The following is a 22,933-nucleotide window of genomic DNA, read 5'->3' as shown; positions in this document are numbered from 1 at the left end:
TAAAACTCACACCAGGGACCCATGAAAGTGAAAATATGACAATGAATACACTTGCAGCTATTTTTAAATATAGCAGGTTGATACGCTCTTTATTCAGGAGTTGGCTCATTTTAGGAGAAAGGTGAAACAAGCGCAGACACTGGAAGAACATGCATATTCCACACAGAAATGCCCGATCTGAGACCTTGCTATGAGAGACTCACAACATGACCATTAATACATTAGAAGCTCCACACCTTTAGTAAAAAAATGTATGCCACAAAGTAGGGCTGCACGATATTGAAGTAAGTGGTGATAGTCAATACGCTGGTGCAATATTACAAAAAATTATATTAATGAGATATTTTACCTTCAATAAAAACACAAAATCAGGATCAAAACATGGGTAAAACTGAACTAAATTGTAAGTTCTGTTCATTGTTTGTTTTGGCTGAGTTTGCAAAAAAAAAGAGACTTGAGACAAACTTAAGTTTTTTGGTTTCTTTTTGAAAGACACTAGGTAGAAACAAAACTGTTCAAATACCTCACGCGTTTCGAAGGACAAGGAGCTACTTCCGTCTTCGTCTGAGGCGTCTCCCGACGTGCCTGATGCGTCTCTTATTGGGATGTTGTTATTCCCAGGCGTGGCCACACTGACATAAGCAATAAACCTGTCCGTGTGGCCACGCTAGTTCCTTGTCCTTCGAAACGCGTAAGGTATTTGAACAGTTTTGTTTCTACCTAGTGTCTTTCAAAAAGAAACCAAAAAAATAAAGTTTATTACTCAAGAAGACATAATGAATGTAATAAAAGAAAGAAATGAGAGACTTTATACTTGTGATAATTGCTTCTTATGATACGGACATTACAACACTTCAAGCCACACCGCGTAACATTTTACCCAATAAATAGAATAGAATACAGTCATTTATTTTTATTACACACATTTGTATTGTTGAAATATATGTTTAAAATATGAACAAATAAACATGTGTCTTTGCTCTTCTCAGATCCAACTACTCAGAGTGGGTTCATCTCCATCTTGTCCCATGGAGAGGTCGACTTAACAGAGCCTAATATGAGATTCATCCAAATCCATTATTTGATTACCCACTGCAAAAATAGCATTTTCTGTGTCCAGCTGGTCACTAGGAGCATGTTTTGTATTCAAATGTTGCGCAGTGTGCCTTTAATATGGGGCTTATGAATATAAAAAGCCCGCCCTTATCTGGAGCTCTTATTAAAACATGCAATAAAGACCAAACACTGCAGCGCGTTCAGCCATCACAGAGAGCCATTTGGCAGCAGACGCGCAGGGAGCATGATATCATTTAGCTGGTGATGACGAGCAGTGCACAGATGAAGAAGCGACGCGATGAGCAGAGGTCGGAGGAGTGAACTGTGGCGGCTCTCGACATGCATCCCTCTCGCTTTTAATGCATATAACATGATCTAAGTGCTGCTAAAGTGCGCACAGATGTCAAGACAAGACACGCTCGGCTTCACCCTGTAATCTCGCGCTCATTCAACAACGCACCTCCAGCAGCACCGCAGACATCTGCAGACGTGCCCTTCAAGGATCCAGATACAAGTCTGAAAACACTTACACTTACAATAGCAATAGCCGTGAAATATTGCAGTTTAGGGGGATTTTAGTGGTTGTGAAAATCCATCCCTCACTGAAAAGCTCGGGCACTCGATAGGGAACAGGCCTGGGATGGTGGAAGTGAACTGGTTTAGGACTGGCAACCCCAGGTGGAAGTGTTCAAGCATTAACAACTTTTAAATCAGGCAAAATGTTTGTGTAATTGAACATGTACCATATTTTCTGAACTATAAGTTGCTCCAGAGTACAAGTCGCACCCGCCATAAAATACATAATGAAGAAGAACAAACATCTATAAGTCGCTTCGGAGTATAAGACGCACCAGCCTGGGCAGGGAGGCGTAACTGCACCGTTTACAAGCCTCTCCCGGCAGCATGTTGTTTAAGCACCTATTTACAAACTCCTCTGGCTGTGGCCATCTAGCTTTTAGCTCGCAATTAGCTTTTTCGCCAGTACAAGTTCCTCGCTCACTCCACACTTTTTGTCTGCTGCTCGGTTACTGTTTTTTTTAATTTTCAGGGAGTAGCAGATATTGGTATACAAGTCCATAGTGCCGTATACTAGCTGCTGTCAGTGTGACAAAAAATATGATATACACTGCAAAAAGTAGATTCTAAGCAAGTAAAAAATGTCTTACTTTAAGAAATAAGTTCTTATTTTTTCCCTAAAAAGTAATAATGTTTTGCCGAGCAAAGTTTTCTTGAGAAAAAAAATCTTATTTTAGGAAATAAAATCTAGCCATTTCTTGTTCAGATATATTTGCTAAAAAACAGGTTAATTTTTCTTGTAACAAGAAAGAAAATCTTTTTGAATCTTCTTCAGTTTTAGACAAATAATGTTTTTTCCTACTTTAAGAAAAACTAAGATCAACAACTCTTAATGTAAGAACTGCTTCTCACAGAGAGATAATACATTCCATTCTTTAAAGTGGGCGGCTCGGTGGCTCAGCGGTTAGAGCCTCAGCTTCACGGGGCCTTTCTGTGTGGAGCATGTTCTCCCCATGTCTGTGTACGTTTCCCCTACCACTAAAAACATGTAGAATAGGTGATTCTGACCATCAGCCTGGCTCCACATCATGGAGACGGGTCTCCGGACGTCGGCAATACTTTCCTTAAATATTAGTATTTATTAAGAACATTTTGCTCAGAAATGTGTGTAATTTAGAACATTTTGCTTAAATCAAGAAACATTTAAGTAAAATATCCAAAATTTTCCTTTTGCTTAATTCTAGCTTTATTTGCTTAAATTTAGTGTGTCTTTCTTGTTTTATGATGAGAAAAATATTCTAGAAATAAGAATTCTTAGCAAGAAAAAAATGCCGACCCCATTGGCAGAATTGGCAAATGACTTATTGTAAGATTTTTTTCCTTGTTTTTAGTAGGGCACTTTTTGCAGTGTATAAGTCGCACCCCCAGCCAAACTAGGAAAAAAGTGTCGCCTATAGTTTGGAAAATACGGCACACCTCATATCTGTGGACACAAGGTCACGTTTATAAAATACTGCCAAAAAAAAGGTCATCTGCAGCAAGAATATTGTTAGATTTCTGATTTTGTACAGAGATGGTAAACAAAATTAGAGGCTATTGTTTTTAATTTGTCAATAATAGAGAGACCACTCAAATGACAAGAGAAATCATCATGCCACACTTCACCATCATTGGCATGGATCGGACACATCATTCTGGGCGTGATTGCCGCTGCTGAAAGAGCCGTACAGTAGCATCTGGCTAACACAATCAGTGGCACATCTACTAATGTCCAGCACTGCCGATCAAACGTGTTTCTATGTCTGCTATTAATCCAATCACTTTACTCCGAGAGGCGCAGAATGATCTAATCCTTTTAAATGCATACAATATTGTTTTTCAAAGCAAGGTACACGGTGATTCCTGCTCCAAATCTCCAGGCATTTTCAGAATCAATAACGCATTACGATGTCTGCAGCCTTCGCCCGTCACACACTAACCGCCGGCACAAACCATCTCTGAGACACTCATTATTCTGACCAAAGCAGGCGATGCGCACGCCCCAAGTGTGCCAGGAAAAAAAGATCTCAAAGCAAGAAACAATTTCACAATGTCCCCCATCACACGCTTTTGGAAAACTTTCCCTAGTTGCCAAGTTGAAATGCGTTTGATACGAGCACAGACCTCTTCTTTTCAGGCACCGAGTGATTTTTTGAAAGCCCTTTGACAGGAAAGTACTAATGAACCTTTTATGCAAACTAATGCAAGCTAAAAGGTTCGTTTCGTGTAATGTCAAAACATTCTAAATGGACTATTGTATTAAAGGGAGACAGAAGGCAGAATGGACGTTCTTAAAATAAGATCAAGTGAACCCCTTTCTTCCTGCGATGCCGATGAATCCAGCTTCATACACTACAAAAAGTAAATATCAAGCATTGGCTTAAATGACTTGAATTGAGGAAATGTTTCTTGTTTTGAGCGGTTTTCACTCATTTACACACTTTTCCTGATTGGACCAAGTTTACTTTGCTTGTTTGAGGACATTTCAGACCAGTTCTAGGGTAAATCTCGCTTGAAATAAGAAAGAAAAACTGTCGATGAGATAAGACCAATTTTCTTTCCCCATTGGCAAAGAAAATGACCTGAAATAAGGACGAAATGTATCGAAACGAGTCAGAAACATCTCAGAACAAGTGAAATAATCCAGGACAAACGCCCAACGACTTCTTAACCAGTCAAAACAACTAAAATGTGGATTATTATGCTCAGATTGAGATGTTTATACTGATCTTAAATACTTTTTGTAGTGTATTACAATATGAATGCAACCTGTTGGACACATTCCAGCATCTGTCTATCGACCCATGCTGGATATCACTCACTTGTTTGGTGCCTAAAAAGCAAAGGTAACCCAAAACTGCACTTGCACAGACAAAAGATTTGCAAAAACGCCCTTGTCACTTCCCCACTCGCACAGTCTCACATGAACAGCAACAACATCAACACTACAGCGGGCCCGAGTCCATAACCCTAAGATCTTTTTTTACAGCAATGCGGCACCTAAGCCTTTTAAAAGCTCCTCTGGAAACAAATCAATAGTCCCTGTGCCAATGCCAATAATACACACTTTGAGCGTCAGGAGAAACCAGAGTGCGAGGAGACTCACCTTTCTCACACGTGCTGTCCCAGAAGCCGGTGCCGGTGCAGTCGCACACGAAGCGGTTCCAGCCCTCCTTGCACATCCCGTTGTTCTTGCACGGGCTGCTGTCGCACATCTTGCCGGTGACTTTGGAGCACGTGGCCCTGATGCCCGTCACGTTCTGCGCCTGGGCGATCTGCCGGATGTCCTTGCTGCGGCCGTCGATGAACAGATCGCGGATGCAGCCCACGTAGCCGTAGTTGAGCATGGCGGTCCACAGCTCGGTCGGCAGCACCAGGCCCACGCGGTTATCGGGTAGGCCGCCCAGATAAAGATCCCCCTCCAGGTCCAAGATCTCGTTCTCCCCGCTCGCTGTGAAGGGCGTCCGCCGGCTGTTTACTGAAATAATGCCTGGAAGAAGAACAGGAATTGTCTCAAAGTCTGGACATAGTGCAAGGGTTTATTTCAAAATGAATCCGTTTATTTAGCTGGTTTCTGGTTTAGACATGTTACACACTAAACACTGGTTGTCTAAGTAAAAGAAAAAGATCCAGGAGCATCAGTTGAGTGGACTTTTGTTTGGTTTACACTCAGTTTAGACCAGATTTGATCAAAATTAGATATGACGGTTTAGTCCTGTTAATAGGTAATAGGTCTGGTAGTGCTTGGAAGAACAGATACGATGGTACTTACTGTGAAAAGTTAAAGAACCACTGGTTTACCTCACACATAGATATTGCTACCTCTCTCAAACATTGGATTTGGATGTTTGTTTTTTTATTCCCTGCCCCTTTTGCCCTAAAAGAACAGCAATTCTCTGTTTGGAACAATCTATAGCTCAATATTGACTCATGGTGAGGACCAGCCCTTTTATATTGATCATGTTGAACTACGGGTATGCTAAAAGTAAAATCATATCACAATTTTCTAATCTCTCAGAACAGGACAAGGCTTAGAAATTGGCGGAGTCAAAGGGAGAATATCTGTATTAAGCACAAAGCTCTTTCAGTATCACTGATAATCACAGGGATGAATGCAGCACAAGAGTCATTGTCCTTCTCAATCTCTCTCGTCTCCCACTCTTCAGCCCACCACTGTCTGGACCTGATATTTCCATTTACAGACCATTTGCACTTTCCCTGTATCACATCGGTGCAAAGGACTTCCATTTTAAATAGATAATTGCTGCTCAGGTGTGGAATAATGCTCATATCTTAAAGAATCATGTTGGACTTGAATTAACAACTTGTTTTGCTAAATCCAAACATCCCTCTTGATATTGTGCGGCTGTAGCAGAATCAGGCTGTGGCATTTATCATCCATGACACTTGGCAGCGTCACAACAAAGCACAGGCTCAGACAAATGCCACCATTGCGGCTAATATTGTTTGTAAAAAGGTGAGGACAAAGGTGAAACGCATTACAGTGACAAATACATCACAGTCAGTTCCAATTGTTCCACAGTGACGTTAGCATTACTGAGGTCCATTAGCAGAGGCTTTGTGAAAGAGTCGTCTGACTAAGCCCCATGCATTGTTTGCACGGAAACAATTATGCTTCATAATAGACACAATCGCGTTTGAATGGATGTGTTAATTGTGGCTAATGAACATGTTTCTCATGAGAAACCATTTCGCAACAACTTCTCTCAATAATACATTAACATTGCTTTCCACAAAGTTTATGGAAATGAATGGTTTGACATTTACTAATATTCAGTCATAATCTAAATGGCAACTAAAGTATAAGAAGCAATTTGATTTCAAGGAGGGCTTATTATGCCCATTTCGGTCATTTTTCTGATAAAAAAAAATCATTTCAGAATATTATGAGTCATTTTTATTTTTATTTTGATGATTATTTGGCAGGTTTAGAATAAAGGTTGGTCACACGTCCATGCTCATATTTTGTTGTCATCAATCAGACATATCGTTAGCATTTTTACTTTCTAACTTGGCTAAACATTCATGTACTTCTCAAGCAGCTCCCGTTAAATTGTCTGAAACTTTCATTGCAACCGCCTTGACTTAAGGGTGACGCATGAATCTAAAACTTGCCAAATTGGTCGTTAGTTTTTGTTCAGTGCCAAACTACCAGAGCAGGAAAACACATCTGGCATTACAGTAGTAGCACGGTAATAATGGACATAGCAATGTGCCGAGGCTTGTGCGTCCATTACTTTCAGTACAAACACGTGCATTCCCGTTCTCTCCTGAGCGCGCGCACAAACCATATCGTACGATCATTAGCTTTGTGCATTTTCCCTGTCCCTGTTATTTCACTGACTCATCAAACCTGCTGTTAACGCCCCGTCTCTCCTACCTCTGATTCGCCCATCGGTGCACATGTGAGCGCGTTAGTCTGAATCACTCACGCTGTTGACTCTCGGATGTGGGGGGCACGGGGTTGTTCAAACGGGAGCTGTCCGCGCGGTGGTGCTGATCATGTGCTCTGGGTTTGGGTTTGGTACAAGCGCTGCGTGTGTTCTTATGGTGCCCCAGCACACGGTGAAACATGAATGCCCAGTGGGAGGGGCTAGTTTCAGGCTCGTGAGTAAATATTTGTAGCCGTTTTCTCTCAGTGTTATTGCGCTGTGATCACTTTGGTGAGCCCAGCTACAGCATGGTAACCAGATATGACGACCAGTAAAGCCTTTTGGAGCCCTGTTTCCATAATAATACCAAGATATAACGAAGCTTAGTGGTAATTGAGTCTTCATGGTTTTGGGCTTGGGATCATAGGAGTCATACTGCTATTACATACATGACACCTGTGTACCGTTTATTTTCTATTACAATGCCATTACTGTTCTGAAGAGCAGGGGATATGCAATGACATACATTTAATTGGATATGATTTTCAAAGGAACGCAGTCTAAAATGATGTTTTGCGATAGAAAATAGAATCTTTTTTTTTATGCCTATAGAGTTCGGGACATCATATCGCTAAGCATTATGGGATTAGCAGCAATTGTAAACTAAAGGAGATTTTTAAAGTTAAAATACTGCAGTTATTGTTCACATTAAAACACTTGGACGCCACTTTTTATACTGTTTTTAGCTAATGTTAGTCTGTGGAAATGTATGCTAACAGCTGCAAAGATGGCGGATCTCCATGGTAACTGTACAATTTCCCGAACTCTATATTCACCTTATTCTGGAGGCTCACGTGGGCGCCGCCATGAATTGGTCCCGCCCCTTTTCTCCTATGTGTTAACATGGGGCTGGAGAAGTCTACATAAAACCAGTCACTACAGGAAAACAAAGCCGTTTTCAGGCGCACAGAGAAACGCTGCAGTGTCGACATGTCGGTGCAAATGAACATCTGACATTTTACACAAATCAATCGACTAAACATCAGATTTGAGCGGAGAATATTTCCCCTCGTTCTCCGTTAAAATGAACGGGCTTCGCGCTCGACCGGAAGTGACTGGACAACGAGGAGCCGAGACAACGCGAAAAGTGGCAAAAGTGGGCGGGGCGGAATAAGGTGAATAGAGAAAGGCTCAACTACGGGGAATGCAAAACATAAAAAACAACCTTCTGAAAGTAAAGTGCGACCAACAAAACATCGTGTACACCAACGCCATGTTAAAAAGCTACAACATCATTTGTGTTGTACTCGTTCACGTTGCATGAAGTCTTTTCCCAGACAAGAAAGTCCGTCCACTCCCATTAACATTTCACTCGAGCCGCCAGTGTGATTATGCGTGTTCTTAACCGTCTGTGCGTCTGGTATCACGTATCTGTCTCATTCCTCTTTTTTCCCCTTTGAAAATCCAACTTCCCCCTGCGCTATCACACCGGGGGCCGCGCCGGTGATTAATCAAAACGCCGCGCTCTGACACACGGCTAAATTGGCTGTTCTAACCTGATATATAACACAGGCTGGCGCTCCCAGTAACTCGCCCTGTTCCTCCGGAGGATCCCACCTAATGCCGAGATTGCGCGGGCTTCGGTGCTCAAGGCAAGGCAAGTTTCTCACCCTTATTCTCTAATAGAATCTGGGGCTGGTGCGGCGGCCGTGTTTTTGAGGTCAACAGACGTGCACACGGGCGAAATGGGAGTTTGTATCTCTATAAAGTGTAATACGAGTTTGTCCAAGCCATAGATCATCTGAGAAATTAATATATTGAGGCTATTGCTGCACTGCGGAAACAATTACATGTTAATGGTTGTGATCCTCATCTGTTGGCCAGACAAGAGAACCGGTTTTCCATTACAGTGAAGTGAAAAGACTATTTTCTATATAACTATCAAATTCACAAAGCGTTGCAGTCTTGAAGTATGAAATCTGTTGCTACTGCACAGTATATGTCTCTAAAGACCATGTGATGACTTGTTGCTTCATATGTTGTGAATGACAGAAATGTGCCCAGTGCATGTTTTGACGAATTGTGGAGCAGATCAGGTCGGACATTGTTGATGTTGAGATGTAAGCGCCAAACTTTGTATGAATTGTCTTTGTGTCGGACTTAGAAAATCCCATAAGCTGTACAAAATGTAAAGTAAGACAAAACATTTATTCTCATGGTCATTGTCAACTAAAATGGACTTTTTCCAGCTTTCCATCATGTTATTCTGTCACTCCCTCATTAAAAACATGGCTGAAGTGTTGCCTTGGCACATTCACGTATTTCTGAGTAATCTGTAAAAACTCTGATGGCGGCCATTTTAGGGATAGGTTTGCCTGAGTCCTCCTAGGAACGCCCCCACCTCCTGGAGACGCCTCCGAGCTTTGGTCACCAGCCGAGTAACCAACCACTGCTCCTCAGCAGAACCCCCTCCCCACTGATGCCACAGACAGCGTGTGGAGGGGGCGCGTCTAAAGGCTCAGAGGTTCTTAAAGAGACAGAGGCCTTTTTCAAGACATTCACTACAGCCATTTTGAGAGAGACATTTTATACAAGGCAGTTATTCTAATTTACTGCATTTACAGACCAACAGAAGGTTTGTCATCATTGTAGTGTGATATAGACTGGTGCTATGGGGCTGACAAAAGCAGAACACCCCCTCTTTAAAGCAGAACACCCCCTCTTTAAAGGAGCATTATGCAACTTTTTATTTGAAAAAGAAGAAAAAAAGTTGAAATGTGTGCTTATTTGACCTTGTAGTAACCCAGTGGTTGTAATAGTGGTCAGCATGGCGCCATTACACTGGTCTCATTGTTTTTCACTGAGCACGGATCCTCTCCAGGAAGAATTGATCCTGGAGCGTCCTCGAGACCACTGTGATGGAAGGTAAAGGCACCATCCTGACCACTCATACAACCACTGGGTCAACACAAGGTCAAATCTGCACAAACACCAACTTTTTTGCGAAATAAGAAAGTTGCATAATGCCCCTTTAAATGTTTGAAAATGTTAATCCCCAGATCCAATATTGCTTTTTAATTAGATAATAATAAATCCTCATCATTCAAATGTCCTTCACTCTATGAAAAATTACGTGTGTATGATGTAATACTCGGAAAGTGCACTTGTAATGCCATCCATCCATCCATTTTCTTCCGCTTTATCCGGGGCCGGGTCGCGGGGGCAGCAGTCTCAGCAGAGATGCCCAAACTTCCCGATCCACACACACTTCCTCCAGCTGTTCTGGGGGGACCCCGAGGCGACACCAGGCCAGCTCGGAGACATAGTCCCACCACCGTGTCCTGGGTCTTCCACGAGGCCTTGTCCCACTAGGACATGCCTGGAACACCTCCCGCGGGAGGCGACCAGGAGGCATCCGAAACAGATGCCCGAGCCACCTCAGCTGGCTCCTTTCGACGTGGAGGAGCAGCGACTCTACTCCGAGCTCCTCCCGGGTAGCTGAGCTCCTCACCCGATCTCGGAGGGTGCGCCCAGCCACCCTGCGAAGGAAACTCATTTCGGCCGCTTGTATTCGCGATCTTGTCCTTTCGGTCATTACCCAAATCTCATGACCATAGGTGAGGGTGGGAACGTAGATCGATCGGTAAATCGAGAGCCTTGCCCCCCGACTCAGCTCCCTCTTCACCACGACAGACCGATACAGCGACCGCATCACTGCTGACGCTGCACCGATCCGTCTGTCGATCTCACGCTCCATCCGTCCCTCACTCGTGAACAAGACCCCGAGATACTTGAACTCCTCCACTTGAGGTAAGGACTCCCCACCGACCTGGAGAGGGGAAACCACCTTTTTCCGGTGGAGGACCATGGCCTCGGATTTGGAGGTGCTGATCCTCATCCCGGCCGCTACACACTCGGCTGCAAACCGCCCCAGTGCGTGCTGAAGGTCCTGGTTTGTTGAAGCCAACAGAACAACATCGTCCGCAAACAGCAGAGATGAGACTCTGAGGCTCCCAAACCGGACACCCTCCGGCCCCTGGCTGCGCCGAGAAATTCTGTCCATAAAAGTAATGAACAGAACCGGTGACAAAGGGCAGCCCTGGCGGAGACCAACACGCACCGGGAACAGGTCTGACTTACTGCCGGCAATGCGAACCAAGCTCCTGCTGCGGTCATACAGGGAACGGACAGCCCTTAGCAGAGGGCCCCGGACCCCATACTCCCGGAGCACCCCCCACAGGGCACCACGAGGGACGCGGTCGAACGCTTTCTCCAAGTCCACAAAACACATGTGGACTGGTTGGGCGAACTCCCACGAACCCTCGAGCACCCGACGGAGGGTATAGAGCTGGTCCAGTGTGCCACGACCAGGACGAAAACCGCATTGTTCCTCCTGAATCCGAGGTTCAACCATCGGCCGGATCCTCCTCTCCAGCACCCTGGAGTAGACCTTACCGGGGAGGCTAAGGAGGGTGATTCCTCTGTAATTGGAACACACCCTCCGATCCCCCTTCTTAAAGAGAGGGACCACCACCCCGGTCTGCCAATCCAGGGGCACTGTCCCCGACCGCCACGCGATGTTGCAGAGACGTGTCAGCCAAGACAGTCCTACAACATCCAGAGACTTAAGGTACTCAGGGCGAATCTCATCCACCCCCGGAGCCTTGCCACCGAGGAGCTTTCTCACCACCTCGGTGACTTCAGCCCCGGTGATGGGCGAGCCCACCTCCAAGTCCCCAGCCTCTGCTTCCTCATCGGAAGACGTGACGGCGGGGTTGAGGAGGTCCTCGAAGTACTCCTTCCACCGTCCAACGACATCCCCAGTCGAGGTCAGCAGCCCCCCACCCGCACTGCACACAGTGTTGGTGAAGCACTGCTTCCCCCTCCTGAGGCGCCGGATGGTTTGCCAGAATTTCTTCGAGGCCGACCGATAGTCTTCCTCCATGGCCTCCCCGAACTCCTCCCAGACACGAGTTTTTGCCTCTGCGACCGCACAAGCTGCAGCACGCTTGGCCTGCCGGTACCTCTCAGCTGCCCCAGGAGTCCCACAAGCCAACAAGGCTAGGTAGGGCTCCTTCTTCAGCTTGACGGCATCCCTTACTTCCGGGCGCCACCACCGGGTTCGGGGATTGCCGCCGCGACAGGCACCAGAGACCTTACGGCCACAACTACGAGCAGCCGCATCAACAATGGAGGAGGAGAACAGGGTCCACTCGGACTCCATGTCCCCCGCCTCCCCCGGAATCTGGGTGAAGCTCTTCCGGAGGTGGGAGTTGAAGACCCCACTGACAGAGGGATCCGCACTTGTAATGGTCTGAGATAAACTTTAATAATAAAAAAAGGAAACAAAAGTATCATTATCAGGTGTCTGGCATGTGGCCTGTTTATAATACAGGTATCATTGGAAATTCTCTTGGAAACAGCGCCCATGTTTGGGTGGCTGACGGAGTTTTCTGGGAAAAAAAACAAGATCTTACACAACATCCGTGCCAAATTCAGGGCTAGGATTACAAAGTGAAAAGTGTGGTTCATTTGCTCCTCTAGAAAGAGAGTTTTGAATCGGTTTAGTGCAGTGAATGGCATTTAGAGTCTTACCACGAGAGAACAACTTTAAATGTCAAACTATGTAGAGGTCTGTCCTTAATCTCCACAGTATACGATTACATGCGTGTGCTGAGGGCTTCTGTTATCTGCCTCGTCCTACACCTGCCTGCGCTTTAACAGTTACGCCCAGTGGCCCGAGGCAGCCTATCTTTTTTAATTGAAGCAGAACTTGTGCTTCCCAGTGTAAGTCATGCGGCAGTATATTTGTGGACGTGGATGAAAAAGTGTTGACAGAACGACAGCCCGGCACTTCCCCAGAACACCAGAGGCCAGCCGTATATATGAGGAGTGAGCAAAAACCCATCATTTAGCTGCTAGTCCGGGAGCTGATACAAGACAGGAATGCACAAGGGACCCAGACATGAAGTGAATTTTGTTTCTCACTGGCCATGAATGATGGGAAACGCAGGCAGTGATGTTTATTTACTTGATCATGGCCAGAATCCTTTGTTGATGATTTATCATGGATGCTATTCTGTCCAATAACCTTTTGATTCGGTCTAAAACCTTTTCTAAAGCAGTGGTTCTCAAATGGTGCCACTTTGGGATCCACCTTTGGAGCATGATAACACAACGAAATCATTCTAAACTTTTGTTGTTCTGTTGATTCGAACATTGATCTTAAAGCTATCAAAACAAAATGTCATCTGTAATGTTTAGGCAAGTCCTGTGACCCACTTTTGGGTTCTGACCTATACCACTTAAGAACCACTAACTGAGCAACATAACATTGGTTTCTCCCATTTTACACTCTCACTAATTGTTAGAGGATAACATTAAATCGTTATTTATCATACTGGGTCGTACTATCTCTGTCATGGCCTTGACTGTGGTGCTCAGACTCTTGCGTATCAGTATGGCGCTCTGAGAGGGGATTTATCCCTTTTCTGTGGAAGCATAGACTGACTTGAATGATCTCCTATATAACACATCCAGACTGCTGCCTGTTTTTCATCCATCCTCTCGAACACTATGGTTAATTTTCTAACACTCCTACTGTAACCCCATCCATCCATCCATCCAACCATCCCACTTGTCCGTTTCCGGGTCGTTTCCGGGTGGTTTGGGCAGCTGTTGGAGCACCAGCCCCGTATGGCTCCTCCTGCAGGTGGTGGGTCCACAGAAGGAAGGCCTCACAAAATAACCGGGCCAGTTGGTCTCTCATAAGGAGCTTCTGAACCGCTCTTTGTCTGACCCGTCACCTATAGGACCTGTTTGCCATGAGAGACTCTACCAGGGGCACGAAGCCCCCGACAACAGAGCTCCAGGATCATTCGGGCGCTCAAACCCCTCCACCATGTTAAGGTGGCAGTTCCAGGAGGACTGTTACCCCTACTTTCCATATAGCCAACATGATATTCAAACCTGCATGACACAACCTTATGTTTGTAAACTGTTTATGTCTGATCCCAATGTTTTGCGGCTCACCACTCTAAGGTGTAGGTTACAATACAAAGGCTCACATCTGCAATGATCTCCAGTCCAAGTTCTCTGTGTTTGGAATCTGCCCATCTTATGACCCTTTTATACCTTTTCTATACACATTTGTGTTCCTGTGTTCTTCCTGTGTGCTGTGTTTATACACTATTTTAAGCATGTCTGTGTCCTCACCTGATCGCCCGTCCCTCTGGATGTCCACATGGTGCCAGTTCCCGTCGTTGACCTTGGCCTGCGTGGCTTTGACTTTAACTGTTCCTGAGCCCATGTCCAGCAGCAGATACAGCCCCCCGTCCAGCAGCTCCACGGCGAAGAAGTCCACCTTGGTGTTCTTCTGTCCCTTGGCGTCCCGCCGGTCCTGAGCCTTGCCCTGGGTGAAGAGGATCAGGCCGTTGGGCTCGGACGTGCGGAAGTCAAACGAGATGGAGCCGACCCGCTTGGTGTTCCATTTGGGCAGGGACAGCGAGGACTCGGGGTTCTCGAAGCTGATGGGGTCCAGCGTTGGGACGTTCTCACATTTGAAGACGATGTCGCCCTGAAGCTTCATCTTCGGGTCCACGATGCGGGCGAGACGGGACAGCTCCAAGCGAATATCGTTGTTCTTGTACACCACCTGGAAAAAGAAGGCGAACAAAACTCAGTCAGCAAGTGAACGTTGACTGGACGGTGTTGTCCGGTTGTATCATTTACTTCATGAGCGAGAGATCAAACGTTGCTAACTCTCAAATCCATGTCCAGTCGATAACAGTTGAAAACCTCGACTATAATCTAAAACTCCTGGAAAGTGTTTCTGAAAGCTAATGCACACACATTTTGCTTTGTGATAAAAGTGTCACAGAGAGCTTCAGGTATTCAAAAAAACGATGGTGCTGCTCGTGGAAAAAGGGCTCATGGACAAATAGAAGAGACATAAGTTCATAAATAAACACTCTCTCTACCACCAATCTGAGCCCATTGAACTGTCATTTGCTGAATGCACTCTGCTTCATTTGAAAATGTGATATGATGGCTCTATACCTGATAAAAGCCCATAATGCTAACTCGGAAGCAAGATCAATAAAACTAATAATAAGTCTTCTGGTGTGTATGGGGCTGTCTGTTCCTTGCGCATTTTCTGCTTCAAATTCAATTTATCCATCCACATATATTCTTATATTTGATCCAGCGCCTCCCCGCTAAATGCAATCAGAGAACTGATGGCAAAATAATTAGAAAGGCGCTTTGTTGAGTTTGTTCAAAAAGCTACAGTGGAATCCCCCAGAGCAGCAGTGACCCGTTGAGAATAGATCCAATAACACAACCATTTACCAACTGTACATCCATCCCGCGCCTTTAGTGTAGAAAGCCGAGCCAACACTAAAATCACGTCGCACAAAATGGGCAATATGAGAGAGAGCAGTCGATTGGAATGCATCGAGGCAGAAAATTAATGTCCTTTCTTTATCGCGGCGAGAACTTTTTTGTTGTTGTTGTTGTTGTTGTATATATAGGCGTTTGTGTGTGTGCGTGATCAAAGTGGGCACAGCTGCCGGCAAACAAAAATCACTGACTTGGGGATAGAGATAATCCTGCTGGAATGCCAGAAAACACAAGTGACAAGAGCTGAAGGAACCTAGACAGTGGCTGGAGACACTGGTGGGAAAGTGGGGAAATAAAGTGGAAAGATGTGAATGAAAGAGGAGCTTTGCAAAGTGTTTAAGTCGATACAATTGGTCGATCAATCTTAGAAACAATAAGATGTAAGCGTGTGGCCATCCCCGATTCACTAGCTCACATCGTTTACATTTGTTGAGCCAAATCAGTATCGTAAGTGGACTCTTATCTGTCGACAAATCCCAAAACAGTAAGAATCCCATCAATTACCAACGTTTCTGCTCACTCAATACTATAACCTTGGCAGATGAACTCTTTAATATTGCAAATAATCAGGTGAATGTGGTGTTGTAACTGGTGAGAGTTCGAGGCAGATTTATTGCTTGTTCTGGTGGTTGCAAAAGCCGTAGCAATATTTCTAGAAGCAGAAATCGATCAAAAGATTCAAACAGAAAAAGAAAAAAAAAAACACACCATGAAAAATGCACAAGGCTGAGCAAAGCACTTGACCACAGGCTCCAATAAAGTGAGACGTACAAAGCAATTTTACACTTGTTAGAGCCGTCGTACTGCCGTGCACTGAACATGGATTCCCTTTGGCTTGAATGGTCCTCTATTCATTTTGTTGTAATGCGAGCTCGTGCCATATTCATATCTGCCTCTTTCAATGTTATCGCAATGCACTCACGAAGAGTTTGACCTGAAACTGGTTCAAACTGACTGACAGCAAGTAACAAAGGTGGGGTATGTAAGACTGCTTGTAAATATTTTATAAATATGACCTTTTTATGACCCCAGCTGTTGTAGAAGCACGAGCAAACCCTACGATTGGTTGTGAGTACTGCTCTCTTTCCTCTCACAAGATGCTTCTAGATTTGTTGACAAAAGTGGCATTGGCAAGGTGTTAGATTGCCAATAGCGCAATTCAGTGGCGTGCTTGGTAATCGGGAGAGTTGGAAGATTTCCTGGTGGGTTACGGCACTTTTAGGCCCCCCAGAAGGCCTATAATAGACTACAGCAACACCCTGGCATGCTGTTTGTAATAGCTGAGACACAAAGTTACATAAACATTTTTTCTTTTACGTGTAGGATGATTTTATGCCTTATATTGGTCTGAAATAGATACCATTTGATATTGATTGAACACCCCGTCGCACTAGTTCAACTTCGTAGAGTCTTGTTTGCTCAATAATAAAGAAGTGGACAGAAAGAAGGCTGGAAGAGGAAGGCTATATAATACATTTTTGTATGATGTCCTACTATGCAGCTTTTTACCATCTGAAAAACATTGCTAAGATCAGAGGAATAGTGTCAAAACCAGACTTATCCATGTGTTTGTCTCCAGCAGGTTAGACGACTGTAACGGCTGCTCACTGGCCTCTCTAAACGAGCTGTCAGAGCTGCAGAACATCCAGAACGCTGCTGCTCGAGTCCTGACAAGAACCAGGAAATACGAGCATATTAGTCCAGTGCTCCGGTCTCTGCACTGGCTTCCTGTCACTCAGAGAATAGACTTTAAAACAGCTCTGCTTGTTACAAGTCTGTTCATGGTTTAGCACCAAAGTCCATCTCTGACATGTTACAGCCGTATGAACCATCTCGGGCCCTGAGAACTTCAGGGAGGGGCCTCCTGGTGGTTCCCAGAGTCAGGACTAAACACGGTGAGGCTGCGTTTCAGTTTCATGCAGCTAAAATCTGGAACAGTCTTCATGAGGATGTGAGACAGGCCTCAACTCTGACAATGTTCAAATCCAGGCTGAAAACAGTTCTTTTTGCCCGAGCATATATGACACTGAGAGTATTTTATCTACACTCTTGCCTTTTACTGTAATTGATTAATTTTATGTTGATGTTTTTGTTGATTCTATTTGCTTTCTTGTATTTATGCAACTGTGAAGCACTTTGAATTGCCTTGTGTATGAATTGTGCTCTACAAATAAACTTGCCTTGCCTTGCCTGTAGAGACGCATCAGGCCCAGATTATGCGTGTGGCAGTCGATGTTAAAAGAGTGAAGGCTGTCACCAAGTGGTTGCAATCTCAAAACGTCTGATTCGAAGGTGAACGACTGTCCAGATGAGCAGCTGTAAACCTCCCCCTGTGTAAAGGGCTGGTCCGAATGATAAAAGCGCTGCGCTGTAGTGGGATTGCAGCACGCCACAGAATTCCGCCACGACTGATTCAATGTCATCTCTCAAATTTCTAAATTATACTTCCAAAAGGCGGTTATTCAACAAAACAAACAGCTCACCTTCATATTAATGAATTCTTTGTGGAATCGGACTCAAAGCGCATCTTAAGTCGCTCGTGATTTCACACAGACTCACGTCTCTCTCGATAAAACAGCCTTGCTTCTATTTGCCTGGCGCTGAAAGGACCTTCAGAACTCGGCACCTCGGGGACGTACTAATCTTACAACCAACGATCTGTTTTGAGAGCATGATTTTAGCTTTTACTCTTTCGGGGGCGATCAATTCCGTAATCGAAAAGATGTTATGGGAGGGGAAGTGACTGCGGCCGCCGTGCATACCTCATCTTTTATTCTTTGTTATGGCGCGTCTTTTCTATCTTTTCGCCCCATCAAGAGTCTTATGGGGCCCATCCATAATGCAGACACAGGGTGGGCCTGTAACAAGTCCATAAAGCCTTCATCCTGCATCTTTAGACCCCAGGATGGCCTATTGATCGCATGGCGCGGCGATGGTGGGGGGCGAGGGGAAAGTCAGGCACGTAGGTTTCTCTAATCTACTCCAGATCAGCGCTCATGTCCTCCTGACTCCGGACACAGCTGTCGACGGGGGACGATTTTTTTGCCCCGGTGTTAATGAAGGAGTGGAGTAATTCTCGCTGAAGTGGAAGCAAAGATCCGCAGTGCACACATCGAGCGCTCGGAAGACCTCCAAAGGGGACGTCAGTGGGCTTCAGCAGACACCGGGAAACAATACAATTAATTATGAGTTTAATAACAAGGTAGTTAGGGGCGAAGCGGTGTGAGACTTCCTGTGCTGTCGCTGGCGGAGTTAATGTAAAAAAAAACAACAACAAAACTGGCAACAGAGGAAAGCAAATAATACTTTTCACTGCTAATGCTCTCATTAGCATTCAGGCTGTCTCCCTACTCATGATCATGGATGGTGAATTAAAGCAGTTCGAAGTCACTTGTTTGCCTTAAAAATCCTTTCTTCTGTCCCACTGGGGGTAATACAAGTCTTGATGGGAGGATTGGGGGGTCTAACGGGCAAAGCTAACTGTGGGCTAGCACCATTTAAACAGGATTTACAGCCAAGTTTGAGTGAAAACAAAAGATCTTGTTGTATAATTGGATGCACAAAATCCCACTCTCCCTTTGTCTTTTCTGTCAGCGTAGTATTTACTCTCATCGACAATTAATGAGTAAAAAACGTAACATGCTACGACACCTGCAGTGGAGCTTATGGCCTCTAGGGGCATGAGTTACTTTGTTCTGCTTTAATACTGAAATGTATGTGTGTGAAGGATCTGAAACCTGCAGAAGGAAAAGGGTTTTAATAATTCCTTAGAAATGCAGTAGTGTGTTCTTCTCTAGTCATGGAATAAAAGGTTGGAAGTTGTAAAATGTGGTTACATCTTGTCCAGATGAAGAGTTGGATTGTTGGAAATACTTAAGGAAAGTACATAAGGAATGGGTTTGGACAACAATTAAAAAGGTGCACTCTCCCTCTTTCATTGTCCGTTGTGTCTGAGCGTGTCAAAAGCAATCAACAGCAGTGCTCACTGGAGACAACACAGGACAACGGAATCATTTGAATTCATAAGATGTACCGTCTCCTAGACAATGACAATATACAAGAGCATTAACTTCACATGCATATCTAGTCCAGTAAAAGTGTGTCTTTCATCAGTCAGAATGAAACTTGTGTAAGTGTTTGACGCAGTGATGAACGCGTGTTTAACATGTGCACTGGCGTCACTGTCAGGCGGCTCCTGTAAACAGTCATAGTCCCAGGCATCACAAACGTGCCCCGCAGAGGCCACGAGTGAGAGGTTAAGCCACCCCATTAGAGAGTGTAGACGTATCCATCCATCACCGCTCTCCACTAAAGGACACTACGAGGAGCACAAAGGACAGACCGAAATCTGCATTTGGATTAGAAGGAGACTTTCCCTTCGTGTTGCTGTGGAGAGAGGATGAAGTATCGGACTAATGAACTGGAAGTTGGAAGCGGTTTTGAAACCCATAAGAAAACAGAAAAAGATTACTACAATGATTGCTTTTCCATCATCAGCACAACCGCAACTGCATTGATTAATTGTGGATATTCATGAAACCGCCACTATTTACCCATACAAGAGGGGTAGGGGATTTCACAATGTTAGTAATGGTCTGCCATTGAGTGAGTGACAAACAGTTTTAGCCAATCTCATTGAAGCCAAATCTCTTACAGGTGAAATAAAGCTACAACCACAGAGCCTCACAAGTGAAGCATGACAAATCAATATGCAAATGATTACCTACTGGAGGCAGGGTAAACATAATACTTTCACAAAGAACTCCACAAGTTTCTTTCGACTACTAACTCTGACTAATACCTCACTAATGATGACTAAATAAATAAATAAATACATAAATACTGGTCTTCTTCCAAACTCTGTAACAGATTCCTCATTGCCGTGTTCTTTATGTGCTTCAGCCGACCCCCCCTGCTCCTCCCACGCCCCCCCTCCTCCAGACTTCTCACATCCCTGTGTCGTGCTCTCACCTCTCTCACCTCTCACCCTGCAGCCTCTCCTCCCTGTGTGACTGAGTGCCCGGAGCCACCCACATGCTCTAACAGAAGCACGCAGCCCAAGTGCACTGCGAGCGAGGACACGAACCTGCTTTCTATATGCATCAATTATCACAGATATCACGGAATGGACTGGCCAGTTTTTCATTTGGAGCTTCACTGTCAAGTGTTGGGCATCTCCGTGCTTTATACATTTCATTTTTGGATGTTTGATTGTTTGTTTTTCAACTGCTTGATCAAGTCAGCCTTTTTTGTGAAGTCCTGTGAGGCAAACACTTTATCAATCCCCGTAAGGATCTGCATTTGACCCATCCTCACTGGGGCGACCTGTAGGAGCAGTGAGCTGCCAGTGTGGATTTACCAGAGGATTAACCTACTGTACATGTTTTTAGTGGTAGGGGAAACCAGAGCACCCGGAGGAATCCTACACAGGCACGGGGAGAACATGCAAACTCCACACAGGAAGTCCCCGTCCCTGGTGGGAATCGAACCCGGACCTTGTAGCTGTGAAGCACGAGCACTAACCGCTGTTCTACCATGTTCTACCATGTTCTACCATGTTCTACCATGCCATTAATTAAAGCACTATGTACTAGGGCTGAGACGATCCACTTTTGTCACGGTCCGATACGTATCACGATACTTAGGGGCCGATGCAATACGTATTGCAATACAAGAAGTACAAGTACTATGATAAGTGATATGTTTACTTTCAAATGTGTAAAAAGAAAACAGTCTTGTGTCCAAAGTCTAAAACGGCCATTGACATTTATTAAAGTGTTAAGATTGAAATGTGCATTAACACAAAATGTTATAAAGTGCTGAGTATGATAGTGTGTGTGATAGTGTGTATGAAGTGTGTAAAATCCCTCTAAACACAGGTTTTGAAAGTGATACTTGATTGGGTATCGGTATTGCAGCAAAAAGTTTTGCGATCCAAATCCGATCCGATATTTTGTCCCAGCCCGACTATATACAACAGAATAAAGAGCCATGCTGTGGAGTAAACAAGGCAAAGGGCAAACTCCTGCTAGACCATGCCCAGATTGTATAATAACATATGTATTTCCATTTGCCTCAATACAGAGGTGCCCAAAGTGAAGCCAAATATATGGAATACACGAAATGAATGTACGTCTCTTTGTGTGTAAACTCTTGACACAGCCCTTCATTGTGTTTGGCACCCGTTCAAATAACTCTCTTCTCTTTATAGCCAGTCAAGTATAAAGTGTTGGCAACCCCTGTAAAAGCAGAAAGCAAAGCATAATAAATGAACCAAAGGGTAATTGGCATTAAACCCAGAATAGTATTCTGTAAATAGTTACGATCTCACTAAACTGCTCAGCCTTGCCTTGACCTGCACACGGCTGTCTGCTCAGTGAACACGGCGGCCCGTGACCTGCTGTCCTCTGGTCACGTGAGTGCTGCACAGTCCACACGCCGGGGCACGAGAGTGGGCTGGGCGACTGCGTGGGTGACACACAGCCCTCCGGCAGCAGGACGTGTGCAGCCACCGCCGTGCGCAGCTTGTCTTTTGTTCAGAAGAGAAGCTGCTCTAACACATGCCTCTGTGAGCCTTTTCAGAACCACATGTCTTTAGTCCTCTGCAGCCAACGTTTGTGCAGTTTCTCAGGCATCAGTGGCTCAGTGACAGAGTGGGCATCACCAATCCAATGGCAGCATGATCTCTTCTCTTTTCAACCACACTTGCAGGATCTTGGGGGCACTTGCAGTTCTGTTACTACTAAGAACAAGAAGGGAGTAAAAGGTTGTAGTGGCTGTTGCGTAATTCCACAACTGCAGTTCTGAAATGCAGTAAGATTCACAGTGCACACAAATCACTGCTTAATTATTGTGTTTTGACTGTTGGTAATAAGTCACCTTTGCAAATAAAGGGATTCATTTGGCCAGTAAATTCACAGCGGATCGGAGCAGCGGGCCAACACAGACTGAATTACTCTCTCATTATCTGCGGATGGTGAATTCAAAAGAGGAGGTGGTGTGTGCAGGAAATAATAAATGTGGCGCAGAGCAGCGGAGGGAGGCAGAGACAAATAGGCAATACATGAGCCGTATGTAGGTGAGCGCGCAGTCACGACCACGACGTCTCACTCGTTTACTGTGGCGCAAATAATCAAGATTTATTCCAAGCCCTTTCTCATTACCAAGCAAAATATACAGCAGCCTCCTCAATTCTATATGTGAGGATTGTTAGCGATCTAGGTCAGGGTATTTATAATCCACGGAAGCTGGAAGGCACATTATTTAAGAGTAGTGAATATTGAATTTCGCAAAACTTTGTCCAAATGTAAAGTTAGGGAAAACTTTCTCCTATAACAAACTGTTCTCGACTGAAGCTATTCAACAATCCAGGTGAGAGTCATCGTACTGTACGCACTTAGAATATGCAGACCATAACAGTTAGTCAACCTCTTATCCCTGAACCAAGCACATTTTCTACAGTTATGTTTTACCCAAATCTAAAAGGTTCTCGACTGGAGCTTACAGCCTATGGAACAGTGTAACGCCTT

At 44.7% G+C, this 22,933-nt stretch overlaps 1 protein-coding gene across 2 annotated transcripts in view; it reads right to left on the bottom strand.

The window, feature by feature from the left end:
• The window catches only part of nrxn3b (neurexin 3b), a 498,054-nt gene that overhangs the window by 342,007 nt on the left and 133,114 nt on the right, over positions 1-22,933 (bottom strand). For both annotated transcript variants that reach the window (XM_079571780.1, XM_079571779.1), the window contains 2 exons: positions 14,220-14,658; positions 4,718-5,101 (listed from right to left, as the gene is read on the bottom strand). In XM_079571780.1, the coding sequence (XP_079427906.1) occupies positions 4,718-5,101; positions 14,220-14,658 (823 nt within the window). The remainder of the gene's footprint in view (positions 1-4,717; positions 5,102-14,219; positions 14,659-22,933) is intronic.

This window comes from Gobius niger (assembly GCF_951799975.1).
Source record: "Gobius niger genome assembly, chromosome: 15".
Taxonomy (NCBI): Eukaryota; Metazoa; Chordata; class Actinopteri; order Gobiiformes; family Gobiidae; genus Gobius; species Gobius niger.
Note: the sequence above shows the minus strand (reverse complement) of the source record. Positions and strands in the feature narration are given on the sequence as shown.